General features: G+C 37.1%; 1 protein-coding gene across 5 annotated transcripts in view; it reads right to left on the reverse strand.

Moving 5' to 3' along the window:
- Positions 1 to 20,684, reverse strand: part of septin7a (septin 7a) — a 318,106-nt gene that overhangs the window by 13,091 nt on the left and 284,331 nt on the right. For all 5 annotated transcript variants that reach the window (XM_059556787.1, XM_059556788.1, XM_059556784.1 and 2 more), the window contains exon 3: positions 15,186 to 15,292. In XM_059556787.1, coding sequence (XP_059412770.1) covers positions 15,186 to 15,292 — 107 coding nt within the window. The remainder of the gene's footprint in view (positions 1 to 15,185; positions 15,293 to 20,684) is intronic.

The following is a 20,684-nucleotide window of genomic DNA, read 5'->3' on the forward strand; positions in this document are numbered from 1 at the left end:
ATCATTCATACTACAAAACTGCACAGCCATAAAGTGATCAAAATTTCAAATCAGTTGCTGGCCAATACATTGGTCAATATGTTAAAATGTTAAATGTTCATTAATTTTCCTTTTTTTTTTTTTTTTTTTATTGCATTAATTGGAAGAAAGAAATCAATATGGGATTAAAACATCATCAGGACAAGTAAATACTCAAAGGCAAGTTAAATTTTTGGGTGAATATCAACCTTCTAAACGCGCTCTCTGCACCTCAGGCATCACAAAAGAAGCCTACTAAGGGGAAAAACACATGTAACTTGAGATCACACAGGAAAATCCTGCTACATTTCTTTCTTCTCAGTGGAAGTGTTGTTTTTAAAATCATTAGCACTAGCTGAGAGGCCGTGGGGATGTTTTGGAAACATGAGTGAGGTGATGTGCAGCCACCGCAGATCTGTCATTCTGTAAATGACCAACTCCACAGAAACAGGGAAAGAAAAAAGTCAGAAATGAGGCCAAGAATGCAGGAGAAATGGCTCCACCAGGAGGTGGTCGGCTGAGGAATGCAAACAGTTGGGTTTGCAGGCGCGTGACGATGCCTGCAGCGGGGCGTGTGGAGGAGCATCTGCTATTAACAAACCTTTAACTACTTCGTACGTTTAGGTATTAGGGATGTGGAAAATGGTCAAGCAGAATATGTGCTTTAGAAATACTAATAAGCAGCCAAAATGGTATTAATAGGCATGCTTATAAGCATCTAGTTAATATTGAGAATTGGTCCCTATACTAAATAGGATAACCTCCAGCGTCCCGAAATCTCCAAAGTTAAGATGTTTTATGAATTTACTGGGCTATTTCAAATTAACTGTTGTAATTATGCATGAATTGGCAACATAATACATATTATTAGTACTAGGGATGTGCACAGGTTCTCTAAAGTGATATCAATAATTGATAATGTCAACATTGATCAGTCATGATTACGCATGATGTGACTTCAGCAAGATAAAGCTGGATCAGATCATTGTCCTCTGAAAATATCTGAGATCTTAAGAATTTTCCAAAGAATTGCACGTAGGAACATTCTTTATGGACTTCTTGGAATTTATCTTAAGAAATTAATCTACCCCCAACGTGTCTGAAAAGTTCAACAAGGCATTTTTAAACATGACTCGTTGCATGTGAGTAAGTAGTGTGACTTGAAGGCCAGGCAGATTAATCAGCTGATTTCTGGCCATTTTGAGATCGCCTTGCTAAGAGTTCAAAAGAGAAGAATAGTTCTAGAATCACTTTTACTGTTGCTCATACTTATGTTTATGGGACTCTAACAAACCGCTAACTAGACAAACTAATTTTCTAGGCAAGTAAGTTTGTTATAAATATTTTACCCATGAAAATGCACATATTTATTGTCTTTAAACGTGTGCCTTTTAAATCTAAAACATTAAAGTGCCTGCCCCCTCACAGCACCATCTTCTTAAAGATGGTCAAAGAGGCTTTTTCTGGACAACTAGTCGATTCGTTGACCACTATGACCCTTATTGAAAATCAGTGTGCGACCCATCCTGCACCATTGGGACTCTGTATATGAATAATACTTTAAATCACGTGGCCTGTTGGGGCGAGATGTGCTACAGTTTGACTTCCAGCGTAGTAACCATTCACAGCTTGCTAGGACTTGTACAGAAAATCACTACTAAGTTTTCTTCAGAAATTCAGCTAAATCAGTTAATTTCATTTGAGAAAATGTTTGATTTCTACGTCACAGGATTTTTGGTTTTGTTTGCAACCACGCTCTCCAGATAACACCAACGGACACTGAATAATCTTTCGACTCCTAGCATTACTGTTTAAAGGAAAAGATTTATTTGGACTGACATGAACACTTATTCCACTGTTTCAAGGAATAATTTTGGCACTAAAACAGGCACCTGCAGAGGTGTACCGCAGCACATTCGGGGTGAAGTGAAGGTTGGCATATAAAACACTGGAGCTTACAATGACATGTGCAAAGACAGAAAACACTTTAAGTGTGATTTATCTCCCAACAAGACACCTTGTTCACCACCTGCCTGTAAAACGGTCCAAACGACACACCTTGCCCTAGTTATAAACCCATAAAGCCTTCTCTAACTTTCTCCGTCTGTACGGCAGACAACATTTATTTCCATCAGACACACAGTACTCATTTTATCACGAGTGCTTGTCCATGAAAAGCAACACAAACCACAGTAAAGTAGCTAAATGTCTGAGCAAAAGTTCTGCACTTGCTCTAAAATCAATTATTTTCAAAATATTATCTACAACCAAATTCTACATGCAAAATTCTTCATTTTTTACTTGCATTTTACTAAATGATGCATACTGCATACAAAAAAAGCTGGTGAAATCTGAGGATCTGAAGAAAAGGACAGTCTGACTAGTGCACCAAGTATATCAGTACAGTGTTTACAGGTTTTGTTAGCAGACATCAGGCCTTGAGACACATGAGAGCTACAGGGGTTAAAACAAGTCACTGAATCTGGCAAAAGTTCATAGCCTTGAATCTTTGGAAGGTATTTAAGAGAAGTGACTGAAGATTGCTGTGAATCTCCATGGGCACTGAAGTAAATATCAAAGCAGAAGCTGTGGTCCTGAATTTGGTCCAAGCCCATCATTTCCAAAAGGGTTCACTTCCCCAAGCATGATCTAATTCCTCTCAATAAAGTGTGCATGCATGACTCATTTCAACAAATGAGCTGTTTTGGTTGAAGTGCTCACAATACTGGAAAGGCCCATACTTTTTAAATGTATTTATTTTATTTTTTTGCATGTGAATGCAGGTAGTTGACACATGCACTCAAGAAAGCTTCATGTTTGTCCAGTGTCTGCGCTATTTTTCTCCAGGAGTTATAATTAAATGCCTTGTACTCTTTTAAACTGAAGTTGTGGATCTCTCATAACCCCCTCACACCGCCTGATGCTGTTACTGTTGTTGTTGTTGTTCCATCTCTTCAGTTTCATTTTCTAATGAGGGTGGGAAAAAAGAGAGGGTTTGAGATGCACTTCTGGCAAATTTTAACTTGAGGGCCCCGCTTTTAAAGTGGAGTGTATTGTGTGAAAAAACAAGCACAGCCAAGTGAAAAAATATACTAAAATGTATTTGTATGCTACAAATATATTTACATCTTCATGTGCATATTAACAAAAATACCCTTTAATTGTACTTTTGATACACTAAACTTAAATACTTCAAGAAAAAAATGGACCAACTAATTTTTAATGCAGTTTAACTGCACGGAAGTAGTTCTGAGATCCAACTAAAGAAATAGTGAAGTATATTTAATCGTGCAAAATGTTTACATCTGTAAACAATACTGTTCTTGTTTTGCAGGTTTTGTAAGCAGGGGTTACTGGCCACTGAATTTAACAAAGCGCGCAAAGTTCATAGCATTGAATCTTTGAAAGGAATTTCAAAAGATTATTATTATTTTATTTTTTTAATAACTGTGAACAGCACAAACCACAATGAATCAGTAAAGCTGCCTTTATCTTTACTTCCATATAACAGTATGCTGTGTGCCTATTTATTATATTTTTAAGCAATAGAGCAAAAAAGGACACCAAGGCTCACGTGAACATGGGCACTGAAGTAACCAAGGCAAGCTGTGGTCTTGAATTTGGTTCAAGCTAGTTTGAACAAAAGGGTGACCAAAAGTTAAGCTTCATGAAATCCAGTCTGCTCTATTCTCACTTTCCTTCCACACCCTTTAGAAAGTATCAAGCACACATTCCTGTGCCCAGCCTGTAGACACAACATTTTGGTCATATGTAGGATGGGTTCTGATGACTTTGAAAGTTAAAGTGTTAATATGATATGGAAGCATGCGATGACATGTAGATGACGGATCCAGCTATATGCTGAGAAACCAGAAAGACAGCCGTCGATTCCTCTGCATACAGATGAGTGAAGAGACACACGCTGCAGGCAACAAGTGGAAAACATTTGTCGGGGTACGTCTGACGGAGAAACTCTGGTGCTGGGATGTCTATTCAAGCATTCGCTGCTGTTTAATGATCCTTTTGTGACGACTTCAACCGTTTATTCACGAGACCGTGACCATGTTTGAAAAAAAAAAAAGAAGATAAATAACTACATAGGCTTGATATTCACCTTGTCATAACCTGCCCTTGCCAAAAAACCGCAAGACTAGCACAGTCAATGTACTTCCTCGTAAGACTTCCTGCGTGTGCTTTTTTTCACCCCTGTGAGAGTCGGCCGTCTGCAGACCTGCTAGCCTTGAACATCCCACGAGACAGAGACTTCATAACATACCTTCCAAACCTCACAAGATAACCAGGATTTGCCCACTACTTTTCCAGCTGTTTACATAAAGATTCTCCATCATTTTATATAGATTGCACATTACGGACAAATGAAAGGTGCTAAAAAATGTAGAGTTAACTAATATCCACAATAATATTCACAATGTTACATGATGATTTCCAAACAGAAACACAAGAAATAAATAATCAGCAATATTACATAATGTGCATGTGACTCAACAAACAGCTAACGAGCATGTGATTGTTTCAAACACACCTCTTCTTCATGTGTATATCACTGACGTAGCACATGACAAGAGAACAAAACCAAACCCAAAGTGTGAGTTCAGATAAAGACAGCAAAGCTGCTAATAATAATACATACCATAATAAATCTGTTTTTGTTTTTTCTTAAAGAAATTGATACAGTTCATTTCTAATTTGTCATCGAAATTAAGAATTCCAAAATGATCAATTTTCTCTTTCTTAAAACTACTAAAAGGAACCAGAGTTGGTCAAATTGGAACCAGAACTGTAAAATCTCTTAAAATCACCACGTCTGATTGCTCAGAAATGTCTGCTCAAATTTATCACCAGTAAACACAAGCACTGTGTTGTTAAACTACACCTGTTAATTGTGTTAAAAAAACAATGAATTTAGAAATAGACATGGGTAAAAATTTTATGTCATGCCAAATTTTGGCTTTTAGCCCTAAAATACAAAAACCAAGAGTAAAATGTCAAGGTGTTTATATTCCTAGGTAAAATTCTTGTGAACCATGAAAGAAGGCCTAGAGAATAAATGCACCAAAGAAATATATACATTATGTTTAACTCATTCTCATGTCTTTCCGGTCTTGAAATCAAAGTGTTACCTGATATTTCCAAACAGAAATACCAAAAATTATAATTCCGCAAACTTTCAGTGAGTTATCAATACTGTGACTCTACACATGACTCAAACAATTAGCATGCATGTGATTTTTTCTTGAGATTAAATGTCTATGCAAACACACCTTTTCATGCGTACACACAATTTTACATTGTGGTTATCATTGACATCTGATATTAGGAAGTCCAAAATCATCCTTTTCTTTAAAGATACACTTGTTTATTGTAGTAATAAGCAAATCAGTTTGAACTAGTTTGGCGTGTTACTCTTTAGGATGTTAATGACACATCTCAATGTTTATGTTGGACACACGTGTTGTGGTTTTGTCCGATGATAACCTGTTGTTTTGTCATCATTTCAGGCTGTTGTTTCAGGCAGCTGCTTCAACGGTGCTGGGACAACTAATGCAGAAAGAATGATCTGAGGTAATGAGGGGGTGTGATACGCACCCATCCCGTATCTTCTGTATTGCCAAACAATTACACATCAATGACATCATCCTATTAATTATGCCACACCAGTGCAGTCACTCAGCAAATGTGTACGAACCCTGAGAACAGCTTGACTGGCTTTATAACCGTCTGAAATTCTGCCTGTGCGTGGACTACACTGAGCAGGTGGAGTAGAAAAAGCAAACCGATGCTGTCTATTGGTCTTTGTTCTCTTCCTGTGTTGATGGAAAAAAAGACAGAAGTTGCCTAGCCACAAAGCAGCAGGCGTGGACCTGATGCAAGCAGCCGAGCAGGTGAGATGGTCTGGTTAGACATCAAGCAACTAGCAGACGTACTGTTGTCAGAAATCACAGCTGGAACCAACAACCTCAGAGCATCATCAGCACCAGCCCTAAGTTATTAATCCACACGTGCAATGCATCTGATAACTCAACAATAACCTTCTTTAGACACAAGTAAAGGTGGTTTAGACATGCATTTGAGTGTAACGGAATAGAAAAATTATGAATAAACAAACAAACAAAAAAAGAGCATTTAAAGTAATAAAAAAATATTAGGCCAGAAAATGTGAGATTGAGGTGACAGGCATTACATTTTGATTAAAAAACATAAAAAAATAAAGATGAATTGCTGCAATAAGTTTAATGGCATGCATTTTCATTTCATGCCAAGTTTAGATCACTTAACTTTAGCATCCTAAATAAATAATACAAAAAAAACTATAATAATTTTTCAAATGAAAACTAACTCTAGGAAGGGAAGAAATAAATAAATAAATAAATAATAATAATAATAAAATAGTGCAAATAAACTTAAAAACACTGGGAAAAATAATAAATGTATATAATAAAATAAAACTTTAATAACACTGCCATATGATTCAGAATATATGCACACATTACAAGAGAGTGAGGGGAAAACTGAATGCAAGTCTTTGTTATATCACCAGCCAAGTATCTAGAAAAATTACTATATTTTAAACATTTGTTTAGCATAATATGCACTATAATCACTATAAGACCAAAGACATGTATTGAGAAATTAAATGTGGATGTTTTTTTTTAAACTTATATTAAATGTAATGGTCATGTGCTTTGTGAAATTAGCAGTATTGACAGATTAACTTGAGTTTAATACAGTTTAATAATTGAGGGATTGAACAGACTAACTCACACTCCTCCTTTAACCGGTCACAACGGATTCATTTTCAATGGCAAACATATCCAGTTAGAGCTGCCAACACTTTACATAAACAACATAAACTACTCTCAGTGAGCACTCCTCCACCCCCCAGCCATCACACACACACACACACACACACACACACACACACAGAGAGAGAGAGAGAGAGATCATGAGCTCTTCATTTGACAAGACTGACGCAACACTGTGAGAAACATCAGTGATGAAGCTTCTCCTCCTGATGCACACATCACATTGTAGCATACTGATTCTCTGACTCACTTCCCAGAACTCTCTGAGGCAACAATCACACACAAGTTCATTGTTTCTGTGCAGGACAGAACAGAGAGCAGAGATACGATCAGACTGATCTGACAGCAGAGGCTTCACTGGTATCTCATCAACATGTAAACTCATTTCACACGGTTAATAGCAGAGCTATGACTACTGACTCATATATACAGCATGGGTTTTCTGGGAATAAAATGTATGTATGTATTAGAGCTGTAGCGATACACTAATCTCACGATACAATATGATACAATACACGATATTCAGCTCACGATACGATATATCACAACGATTCTATATAATTCGATACGCTTACATCATTTTCTGATAGATTTAAAGGGCACAGAGTGATTTTGGTGACATCTTGTTTCATTTACTTGGATTGAATTAATTGAAATGAAAACTCAAAACATCAGACAGCTTGCAAAATAAATGCTTGACAAAATTAATCAAAGTTGTGTTGAGAAAATTAGTTCCATTTATTGAAACAGTGCAAACTGTAGCTTACAAGCCTTTGTAAAGTAAATAAAGTGCAACATTGCAATTTGCAATTAACAATGGAGAGTTAAAATGCAAGTGGCCTGTTCTGAACAGTTTCTTTGACAGCTTTTTAGCTTGACACTGAACGTGAGGTAGCCAGTCTAGCCGCCAGGTAAGTAAACATAGTAGTACCATGGCTTCTCCAAAACATCAAATAATTCAAGTCACTAAGAACTAGGGCTGTCAAAATTGCTAAAAAATGACGTTCGAATATTCCCTCCAAAAAACCCAGAATATTCGAACTATTCGAACATCTGGTGGCGCATGTTGTCAATGACGCGCATTACGTCAATAACAGGACAAAATAATACAAAGAGACATAACCACTTGTATAGGTAGTCTATTTAAGTTTAAACATACAACCCGAATTCCGGAAAAGTTGGGACGTTTTTTAAATTTTAATAAAATGAAAACTAAAAGACTTTCAAATCACATGAGCCAATATTTTATTCACAATAGAACATAGATAACATAGCAAATGTTTAAACTGAGAAAGTTTTTACAATTTTATGCACAAAATGAGCTCATTTCAATTTTGATTTCTGCTACAGGTCTCAAAATAGTTGGGACGGGGCATGTTTACCATGGTGTAGCATCTCCTTTTCTTTTCAAAACAGTTTGAAGACGTCTGGGCATTGAGGCTAGGAGTTGCTGGAGTTTTGCTGTTGGAATTTGGTCCCATTCTTGCCTTATATAGATTTCCAGCTGCTGAAGAGTTTGTGGTCGTCTTTGACGTATTTTTCGTTTAATGATGCGCCAAATGTTCTCTATAGGTGAAAGATCTGGACTGCAGGCAGGCCAGGTTAGCACCCGGACTCTTCTACGACGAAGCCATGCTGTTGTTATAGCTGCAGTATGTGGTTTTGCATTGTCCTGCTGAAATAAACAAGGCCTTCCCTGAAATAGACGTTGTTTGGAGGGAAGCATATGTTGCTCTAAAAACTTTATATACCTTTCAGCATTCACAGAGCCTTCCAAAACATGCAAGCTGCCCATACCGTATGCACTTATGCACCCCCATACCATCAGAGATGCTGGCTTTTGAACTGAACGCTGATAACATGCTGGAAGGTCTCCCTCCTCTTTAGCCCGGAGGACACGGCGTCCGTGATTTCCAACAAGAATGTCAAATTTGGACTCGTCTGACCATAAAACACTATTCCAGTTTAAAATAGTCCATTTTAAATGAGCCTTGGCCCACAGGACACGACGGCGCTTCTGGACCATGTTCACATATGGCTTCCTTTTTGCATGATAGAGCTTTAGTTGGCATCTGCTGATGGCACGGCGGAATGTGTTTACCGACAGTGGTTTCTGAAAGTATTCCTGGGCCCATTTAGTAATGTCATTGACACAATCATGCCGATGAGTGATGCAGTGTCGTCTGAGAGCCCGAAGACCACGGGCATCCAATAAAGGTCTCCGGCCTTGTCCCTTACGCACAGAGATTTCTCCAGTTTCTCTGAATCTTTTGATGATGTTATGCACTGTAGATGATGAGATTTGCAAAGCCTTTGCAATTTGACGGTGAGGAACATTGTTTTTAAAGTTTTCCACAATTTTTTTACGCAGTCTTTCACAGATTGGAGAGCCTCTGCCCATCTTTACTTCTGAGAGACTCTGCTTCTCTAAGACAAAGCTTTTATAGCTAATCATGTTGCAGACCTGATATCAATTAACTTAATTAATCACTAGATGTTCTCCCAGCTGAATCTTTTCAAAACTGCTAGCTTTTTTAGCCATTTGTTGCCCCCGTGCCAACTTTTTTGAGACCTGTAGCAGGCATTAAATTTTAAATGAGCTAATTAAGTGGATAAAAGTGTAAAATTTCTCAATTTAAACATTTGCTACGTTATCTATGTTCTATTGTGAATAAAATATTGGCTCATGTGATTTGAAATTCCTTTAGTTTTCATTTTATTAAAATGTAAAAAACGTCCCAACTTTTCCGGAATTCGGGTTGTATTTGACAACGTATAACCTACACAAAAACAAGGAAATCAACTAATGTCCAAGACTGCAGACCTCACGCTCTCTCACCCTCTCTGCGCATAACGGTTTAAATGAACAAACAAATTTTTCAGTGCTGATCAAGAGTTTTGTGCATGCAATTTAAGCTCGCGAATTCTGTCCCAAATATAGCAGGCTTCATTCAGTGACTGAAACAAATATTATTAATATTAATTGAAGTTTTACAGCATAGAACTGACATTGAATGCTCCGAGCGAGCTGTGCTGTGGTAAACATGGAACTTTTCCTTGACATGAAACGATAAATAATCAAACCTCGGATCCATTGCTTGACAGAACTTCCCGAAACCTGCCCCATCCGCGATACTGATCGGTCTCATGTCCTTACAAATGAACGAAATTATTTTATCCGTTATGGCCTCTTGTCGTGTTGCAGACAAAGAGCTTGCGGCGGGCGATGCAAAGTAACGTTAAGTGTCAAGACGTGACTGTTTAGCTGGAGTTCCACACATTATGCCATGCTCATTTGGGTGCACATTTTTGAGATGTGACCTCATGGTTGAATGGTATGCTAACTGTATCTTAAATAGCTTGCATACAACTTTATCTCGCGGGTCAACAATTTTACCTCGCTTTCTCTGCTGCGGTCGAGTTGGGCTCTGCACTTGCTGTCATCTTCCATGAAGACGCGTCATTTTTCAGCAGTGATGCTGTGCCAGACGGTGCGACTCCTGTGACCTGTCCCTGAACCCTCAGGCGCGCTAGTGCGCCCACTCGCAAAGCAGACAGCCACGCCTCTACTACCGCGGATGTTTTACACATTTTTTTTTATTCGAATATTAATTTTCACCTTTGAAATTCGTTTTTTAAAAAATATTCGAATATATATTCGAATTTAGAATATTCGTTGACAGCCCTACTAAGAACATTTAACTTAAAACTTAGCTGAGTATTTTAAGGCCTGTAAGCCTACACATATGTGAGGTAGCCAGTCTAGCCAGCAGAAAAAAATAAACCATGGCAGCCAGACAATAATTGGCTGGGAGGCTTTAACGTGTGCCCTTGTCTGAGCGTACAGCCCTGGAATGCAAACCTTGGTGAGGTGTTCGCGGGTTGGAATAGGATAGCGGGGCTCCATCGCGTTCACCATGCGCCTAAAGCCGGGGTTTTCCACCACTGAATACATTCTCAAATCCTGACAAATAAAGTAGGCAATGGACTCTGTAATTTTCTGCGACCTTGGTGAAGCAGATGGAAACTTGTGGGAACAACCGCCATCGATGTCCAGCATAGTTTGTTTTGGGTCACGCGGCCGCTGCTGCTTTGGGTCCTTCGTAAGCATAAACTTGTCCAGGTGGTGACGTTTTAGGTGCACTCATAAATTTGTGGTATTGCCGGAATATTTAACATTAATGCTTTTATCCAAGTCGATGCTTTCCTTCTTTTTTTTTAAACCAAAGTGCTCCCACACTTGGTAACTTGGTAAACAGGAAGAGGTAGACGTCTGCGTCTGTGTAAAGTTAGTACGGGGAACTTGCTCTACAGCAACACTAGCCGCTGGCTGACCAAATCGCTCTTCCTGCAAAGCGAACTGGGGTAAACACGGGGGATTTGAATGGGACGTATGTAACGATACTCGCGGCTAAAAAAATCAATACTTTCTTTGGAAAAAAAAAATTGATTTATATCGCGGAATCGATAAAATCGCCCAGCCCTAGTATGTATGTATGTATGTATGTATGCCGCGTTTTCGTTAACTAGACGAGACTGGACTATAATGTTATTTGAGGACTACCGGACATTCAAAATGCATTCTATAGGCTATTGTCCTTCAAAATGTGCGTCCCTGTCATTGGATAAGGGCCGTTTCAGTATAGTAGCCCGCAGTGGATGTATAGACTAATAAAACACGAACTAGCAATCTGAAACAATGGCCTCAGCACCCGAAGGGGTAGCGATGAGGTAACCAGACGTCCCGTTTTTCCTGGGAGTCACAATTCGTTGTCGATTTACTTAAAGTGAAGGCGGGATAGGTGGAATCACGCTGATAGAAGTGCTCTCTCCCGCGCGCTTCCACTTCCTCAGTTCTCACATACAGCGCACGATCAGTTCTCAGCGCTTAAATACACACACAGCAGTACAGATGTTTATTGTGTAGTAGAGTATCTCACGTAAATACAGTCGGTTATGGATTAACTGAACATGAACAGATGTGTGAAAACTGAACGCGTGTCAGTATTTAATGCATGCCTTCCGTCTTAAGAGGACAGCATTCCAAATTAAATACCTATCTGTCATTAATGTTAACCAACAAAAGATGTTAAATAAATGTATACATGTTAAGTAAAACCTACAGTATCTGAAAAATGAGCTTAATTTGTATCTCTATTGTATTTGTCTAATTATGCTTCTTTATTTATTATATATATATACAGAGCAACACCTTCTCATTCAAAGAGTTTTCTTTATTTTCATGACTATGTCACACTGAAGGCATCAAGGGCTATTTGACCAAGAAGGAGAGTGATGGGGTGCTGCGCCAGATGACCTGGCCTCCACAGTCACCGGACCTGAACCCAATCGAGATGGTTTAGGGGTGAGCTGGACCGCAGACAGAAGGCAAAAGGGCCAACAAGTGCTAAGCATCTCTCGGGGAACTCCTTCAAGACTGTTGGAAAACCATTTCAGGTGACTACCTCTTGAAGCTCATCAAGAGAATGCCAAGAGTGTGCAAAGCAGTAATCAAAGCAAAAGGTGGTTTCTTTGAAGAACCTACAATATGACATATTTTCAGTTGTTTCACACTTTTTTGTTATGTATATAATTCCATATATAATTCCACATGTGTTAATTCATAGTTTTGATGCCTTCAGTGTGAATCTACAATTTTCATAGTCATGAAAATAAAGAAAACTCTTTGAATGAGAAGGTGTGTCCAAACTTTTGGTCTGTACTGTATATATACACATACACACACACAGACACACACATATATATATATATATATATATATAAAATAATAATAATATTTTTATAAATTGCTCCTTTTTCATTAAAGGGATAGTTCACCCAAAAATGAAAATTGTCATAATTTATACAAGATTTTCCAAATTCAGTCCTTGATTCAAATTTCTCATAAGCTTAATTGATTTGGTCTAAAGAGAGAAGAATTAATGATTATTTTAATTTGAAAAATACATATAAAATAGCTACCAAAATACATTTTGGTAACTACGGTTTGGCTAAAACTATTGACTAAAAGAAGTGACTAAAGGTTGACAAAAATGCGATGACTTCTGTCGACTAAAACTAGACTAAAACTACGAAAGACTCAAACGACTTAAATGTGACTAAGACTATTAATCATCTTCGTCTCAAGACTAAATCAAAAATGCCTGCCAAAATTAACACGGAATGCTTCTGGAGCAGCAATGTTGAAAACAATTGTGTTGCTTCATTTTTTGTGGAAACAGTGATGGTTTTTTTTTCAAGGTTTTTATTAAATATAAAGTGTTTATATTTGCAACCTTTATTTGAAATAAATATTTAATATATTTCTGTCACTTTTGATCCTTTTGAAGCACATTTGCTGAATAAAAGATTTGAAATTGGTAAAAAAAAAAAAAATAATAAAAAATAAAATGGTCTCAATTAATAATTACCTGCCTGTGTGGGTAAAAAAAAAAAAACTAAGTAACATTGTTACATTTTTGCACATACTTTTAAATGAATTAATAGCATTCTTCATAGTTTTTCTTTTACATTTTATAAATAACATAGTATTTTAAACTAGACTTTTACCGCACTTTATTTGAAAGCATAGAAAGTGATTACTGTGCATATGATTTCTGTGATGTATTGTAAGTGACTGTTTCTTCAGAACAGTGTTATAATCAGAGCTGTATTTTTCCCCATCAATCTGCACATTCAGTAATCAGACTGTAAGACTGTAGCCAAGGTTACTACTTTTATAAATTGCTGTTAGTTAGAGAATTCAGAAAATGTGCGTTCATTTATATGAGTTTATGGCCAGATTTTGACCTTTCCAATATGGCAGATGCACTGATGTGTGACAGTAATTAACAACAGTTGCATCTGGGTGTTCACATCTACTGTAAAACATTTCTCGAAGAATAATCCACACATAAATCTGATCCTTCACTTGATATGAGCCAAGGGAAACATGATATGAAAACTGACCTGCTTTTACTAAAGTACCACAGACATTATCAAGCTCAAAACAAACATTATGATTAGAGATCAGTGTGTTTAGCCAAAGGCTGCATGATTCACTGAAATAAAACCGAAACTGCAATATGGCTTACTGTGATTATTAAATAAAATGGTAAATAAAATGGTAAATTGACTGCATTTATATATTTTATATTTTATATATATATATATATATATATATATATATATATATAAAACCACAAAATTGTGGCCAAATTGTGTAGCCTTACAAAAAAAAGCACAACTAACCTGGAGTATTTTTCTAATTCGATTTTAACGTTAAAAATGTAAAATGGCAATTAGGCTTTTTCCTCAAATCGTGCAGCCTTAGTTTATCCCCAATGGCATTTGGGACCGTTAGCTGCCTAAACATCAAAAACTAGATGAACTGATGTCTGTTGGATTGCAAAGGATTTCAGTACATCATGTGCAAACACATCTCTGTCCATGACAGTCATATGACTGCACAGTTACACAACGCATCACACTCATCTCAATCAAGATTAAGCTTTTGTATGGTGTTTCACACAGCTGTACCAATCTACAGAGTCTAAGATAAGAAAGTAGCTCATGAAAGTGGTCTACACAAAACCCCTAAGACCTAGATCATGTCGTGCTGACTGCAAAAACACCTCAAATATGTGTTTCTGAAAACATTCTTTACAATAGCTGACGAACCACATACCAAAAAAACCAGTGAGGGATGATGGGCCACACCTGTGTTTGACGTAGATCGACAGCGCCTGTCAGTCCAGTTCTTATGCTCATTTGATTGTCAGAGAAATGGGAAGCCACTAAGTTAAAAAGTCTGATATTAGGCCAATGCAGAATACTGCTGATTTGGCAAGAGACTGGACCCTACAGCTACAGACTGAAGCATATGCGATCCAGCTGGGATAAACGGAGTGCTGCAGGAATGACGTACTTTGTACTTTTGTAGGTCAAAACCCATAAAACTGTTGTATTTGAGCACTTTCAGTTCCATCCTCCTGAGGTTAATGGGTTTTTAAATGTGTTTTTGGTTAAATGCCTAAACACACTGGTTGCTTTCACAGCCTCGTTATCAGGGAAAATCTTTTAAAAGACTGATAGACTTGTTTGAAGCTTAATTGTAGTGATGCTGAAGTCATGTGACCGTGGTGTACTTTCATTTATAGCCTACTTTTGGCATTTTACTTCTGGTGATCGTGTTTAGGCATCAAAATCCATAAAGTTATTTATGATGAACAAAATGTGTAAGAATCAAACTTTTGTTAGTCACAGAGCTTATTTTCTAAAATAATCCTAAAACCAATGAAAAATCCTACTGGGTTTTTGTGGAGGGAATCAGAGTGATCTTACCTGAACGGTTTTCTTGATTCTGTGAGAGGGTCCGGGATACTCTGGAGAATACAAGTCTGTCAGGAACAGGGAGTTGATGAGTGTAGACTTCCCCAAACCTGATTCTCCTGCAGGACAGAGAACAAGAGGTTACGCTAGAGATTTCAGGACGTGACTCACTCATCACTTCTGTTGGACGGTGAACAATGAAATGAGTGGAATTTGAGTCTGCAGATTTCCACAGAATCTGAACAGCCATCATTCACAAATTCTCCATTTGCATGCTTGTTCATTAAACATTTTGGGCAACTTGTGGCGCTTGCTAAGTCTATGGTCCTATGAAAGGCATTTTATTTTTCCAAAATTTTGAATTTTTCCATTTTATTATATTCAGAACTCCGTTTTAATACGGTGTACATTTTAAATGGACCTTTCACACAAAAATAAAAATTACACCATGATTTACACATCCTTAAGCCATCCTAGGTGTATATGGCTTTTTATTATAGATTTAAAAGTCCTGGCTCCTCCAGTGAATGGGTGTTGAGATTTTGAATCCCAAAAAAGTAAACAAAACTTGGTTCTCATGAGACTATCATATTCTCAACGCAGCTTAGACTACGTCTTACGTCAATGAACACCACTCTCCTGGAAGATTATGGTTTATGCAGTTCTAAATGTGGATATTTTTCTTATACAAATGCATTGATTCACCTCAGAAGGCATTTATTTACCTCCCAGGTCCGTGTGGAGCACTTTTTATGATGGATGGATACATCTTTTTGAGCTTCAAAATCTCAACCAACATTCACTGCCATTATAAAGCTTGTAAGAGACACCACATGTATTTGAGCTTATTATATTCAGTTATTTTTTGTTGACCTCTTTTTAGGCCTAGTTATTAATTTTGTTCCTTATGTAAAATTTTGGGTAATATAACCCCACTTTTTGAAAAACCTCCTGTGTCCTCTTGCCTCACTGTCTTGGTCCCTGACAGTGTTAATTAAATTAATCCATAGAACTTTAACAACTGAATCTTTTAAAATGTAAAAAAAAAAAAAAAAAAAAAAAAAAAAAAAAAAAAAACTTTACCTTAAACCAAATTAAGCCATATTGAATGGATGGTTCACCCAAATATGAAAATTCGGTAACACTTTAATAGGTAACACCTATTAGTTGCTTATTAGCATGCATATTACTAGAATATTAGCCATGTATTAGTGCTCATTAAGAACATATTAATGCCTTATTCTGCTTGACCATATTCTAAATCCCTAATCATACCCAATACCTAAACCTAACAACTACCTTACTAACTATTAATAAGCAGGAAATTAATTTATTGAGAGAAATGTCGTAGTTAATAATTAACAAGTGTTACCTATTCTAAAGTGGTACTGAAAATTCTGTCATTGATTACTCACCCTCATGTGGTTCCAAACCTGTAAGACCTTCGTTTATCTTTGGAACAAAAATTAAGATATTTCTGGTGCATTCCGAGAGCTCTATGACCCTCCATAGACAGCAAGGATCCTTAAATGATCAAGGCTCAGAAACATAGCAAGATCATTATAATAATCCACGTGACATCAGTGGTTCAACCGTAATGTTATAAAGCTACGAGAATACTTTTTATGCACAAAGAAAACAAAAATGAAGAATTTATTCAATAAATCGTCACCCTTTAGCACCATTTTGGAGAGTATCACATACGTAATCAACGTATGCAATGTATGTAACATGGATATACGGCTTAGATTCAGATCAAAGCGTAAACAGCGTATACGCATACGGTGCTTTCGACAAAGAACAGTATACGTTGCTTACATACATTAATTATCCACCAATTTTACTCGATTCAATAAATTGGTCCACATTTTGCTGTAATCATAAGCCCCTATAAGGCCCAGCATTACACATCTACCAAATTCAGCACTTGGAAAGGCTGAGATGTTGCAGTTTTTCAACTTGACTCTAAAAACAGGAAACCAGTCTGGAGGAGTGGCATAATGTGATCAACTCTGACATGAACTTATATGGGGTCGTTCCCTGCCTGCGAGTCTGGGAAAATGCAGACGGCATCAGAAATGTGTGGAATTCCATTAACCACAAGAGAATACAACTATTTCGCTGGATAGATAGAGAGAAATCTAAACAGTCTGAAACTCTGAGATTATGATAAAGTACAAAACAGGAGAAGAACCACAGGGTGTGCAGAGAACCAAGACAAAGAAGATGTTCACAAGACATTATAAACTTTATTAGTGGTGTTTGCCAAGACAAGCATCAATTTCACCACTGCTCATACTTAACCTTTAACCCTTGACTCTAAGTGTTCAACTTCAGCATGCAGCTCATCCAGCACAGTTTCCGCTACGGACATGAACAGTAACTCAACTCATTTGGATTCTTTAGAAAAAGTATAGTTACTTATACTTGATTAAAAAAAATACTGTAAAAATAATAAAATTGTAAAATATTACTACAATTTTTTATTTTAATGATTAATAAAAATGTAATTTATTCCTGTGATCAAAGCTGAATTTTCAGCACCATTACACCAGTCTTCGGTGACACATAAATCATCAGAAATAAGTCTAATATGCTGATTTGCTGACATTTCTGATTATTATCAATGTTGAACACAGTTGTGCTGCTTTGTATTTTTGTGGATACTGATGAATCTTTGATAAATACCATGTTAGAAAAAAACAGCATTTATTTGAAACTGAAATCGTTTTTAATACTATACATTTCTTTACTGTCACTAGCTATGTTTTCATTCAGATTTTTGTGAATTTTGAGTTATACTGGATGGAAATGCCAACATATGCACACAATTAAAAACTCATATGCTCACCTGAGGTGGATAATTTTTTTTAAATCTATTAAATAACCCCAAAACCACACAGAGCTACTTAGCATCTGCACCACCAGCATTGTGATTGAGTACTTTACCGAAAACCCCAAATTTTCTTCATGTGCTAAAAAAAAGTAACTCATCCCACTCAGTTAATCAAATATATAGCTGACATTTGATTTCCACAAGCTTCTAGTGCTTCACCCCAATGCATAAGCCTCCAACAACAAGTGACTTTTTCACAGAACAATTCCTCCAAGCATCCGAGAACAATTCATCAACTGGATGCATGGCAATGTGGTTCCTGTGAGGCTTGGAAACAAAGAGGACAGTGTGAAGGAAACTGGGTGCATGTTGGCACAGAGCACCACTGGGCTTCTCTCCTGACCTTTAACAAGTGCCCAACCCTGCGCCACTTCCACAGGCCGTAAAACACGGAGAGAACCTTCAAACAAAGGAAAGCTTATTTCAAACCCTAAATGTTTCCAGAAGGGCAGAACAACAGTGACCTCACCATCGCAACAGAAACGTCTTCCACTCATTGCCTGGAGAGATGCAAAAGCAATTGCTATCGTTGAGCAGAATGAAGAAAAGCCCTACAGGATTTATTTTGCTTGCTGAATGTGGTTTTTGAAACAGTCTGTGGTCTTGTGAAAACAGCGAGTGAAATACAGTCTTCTTTAAAATGTCATTATGAATAAGGAAAAAACAAAAGCAGGCGGCGAGCAGAGGAGCAGAGCAGGCACTGGGATGCACTTCTGCCATTCTCTGAAGTGAAAGCAGCGCAGCAGAGAGACCAGAAAAACAGCCACGATGGTGGAGTTACTGCTGGGAGACATATGATACTGAATACAGGCCTGCCAGAGTGAAGAATTTCCCTGCTGGAACACATTCACATAAAAAGCTGAAGATCTTGTGGAATCGTAGCTTGCAGGAGTTTTATGGTATCGTAACTTGCAGCTGTTTAAGGAAACTCATTTAGTATGAATGCTTTAAAGCGATAAATGTCACTCCAAAAATGTATGATTTTTTCTCTACAGTGGAGCACAAAGTAGATGAAGTAGTTCTTTCCACACAGTGATACAGTGCTACCAATCTCCCAAAAATAAAAATGATGCTGCAATGATAACGTCATGTTCTGAGGTTTCAAGAACATTTTCAAGAACTGCACCCATGAGCTGTATGAACTACTTTCATAGTTCTTCTTTATCCTTCTTAAAGCTCCACAGCATCCATTACTGTTCACTTTCATTGAATAGAAAGGACCAATGTGAATATTCTGCTGCTGCCTCTGATTTCCACCCAAGATTCAAAATGAACAAAGGGCAAGAATCTTCTCAACTGCATATTTTTACACTTTGAAATTATAGTTATGTTGGACAGAAGACCAATTGTAATTCAGAATGCAAATATATTCATGACACGAACCAATTAAAATTTAGTATGCAATTCAGAAAACCAATTATAGTTCTGTATGCAAACAGACGCAAGACAGAAGACCAATCATAATTTAATATGCAAATAAATGGTGGTATTTAGATGTTGGAATTGTTGTCATATGTTGAATTTGTTTTTCAAAAAGAGTCTGATGTCATCATGACCACTGCAGTGTCCAAAAAAAAAAAATTTTAATTATTAATGTTGTTATTAATTATTAATCCTCATGTCGTTCCAAACCCGTAAGACCTGCACACAGAAGGTATTCTCCTAGCTTCGTTTGTTACAATTGAACCACTGATATCACATGGACTTATTTTAATAGATGTCCTTACTACTTTTCTGGGTCTTGAATGTCAGAAAATGGTACGAAATACAGCTAAAATTCTAACAATATTGTAGGAATCATTTCAGAATGTTTATTAGCTAATTAACAATAAAAAAAAAATAGATAGCCAATCAGAATCCACCCAGCTTTTATAAGCTTGAACATTTAAAGCAGAAAACGACAAAAAGGTTTTTAGTAACTAGAACTTTACTGTATCTTCTGTTGGGGTGGATGCTAATGGTTATCTTTATACCCATTATACTGTTTTCTCAGTGTGAACAGACCTTAAAAATTACATTCTGTATGTGATTTGAAACTTTTTCCATATCTCATGAAGCATACATGAAAAATTAAGCCATCACAAGACAATGCAATTATGAAAGGTGTGGTTTCACTCTTTGTGACAAACAATAGAGCTATGTTGTCTACAAATATGCAAGAAAATATGTGAAACACTGTTTATGATTTGTCGGTTTCCTCTGTTTACTTGTCATTGACAGCATTGGCAAAAAACTGAATTCTGGTTTTATACAGAAAGAAAGCTATACATGTTTAGAACAGCATGCGGTTGAGAAATTGACAACAGATTGTTGGGTGAACTTTTCCTTTAAGTAGTTATACTCTAAATCACTCCACGCAAAAGATCGGAGTTTGTGTACGGAGTTTAGCATTGAGGAAAAAGAAGAGAGACATTGATAGATAAACAGAAAGGTGACTATGAGCACAAGGCTTACTATTTTAACACTAGAGCTAATTACAGACTCCTTCATTGAACTCTCCACCAAGAATGATGACAGATCAGGGCTTTCCTGTCAGCCGCCCAAAAATGCTAAACTGCGGTATCTGTAACCCGCCCTGTCTCTGTGCATTACGAAACTCAATGTTTGTGCTGTGT

This window comes from Carassius carassius, chromosome 8, assembly GCF_963082965.1.
Source record: "Carassius carassius chromosome 8, fCarCar2.1, whole genome shotgun sequence".
Lineage (NCBI taxonomy): Eukaryota > Metazoa > Chordata > Actinopteri > Cypriniformes > Cyprinidae > Carassius > Carassius carassius.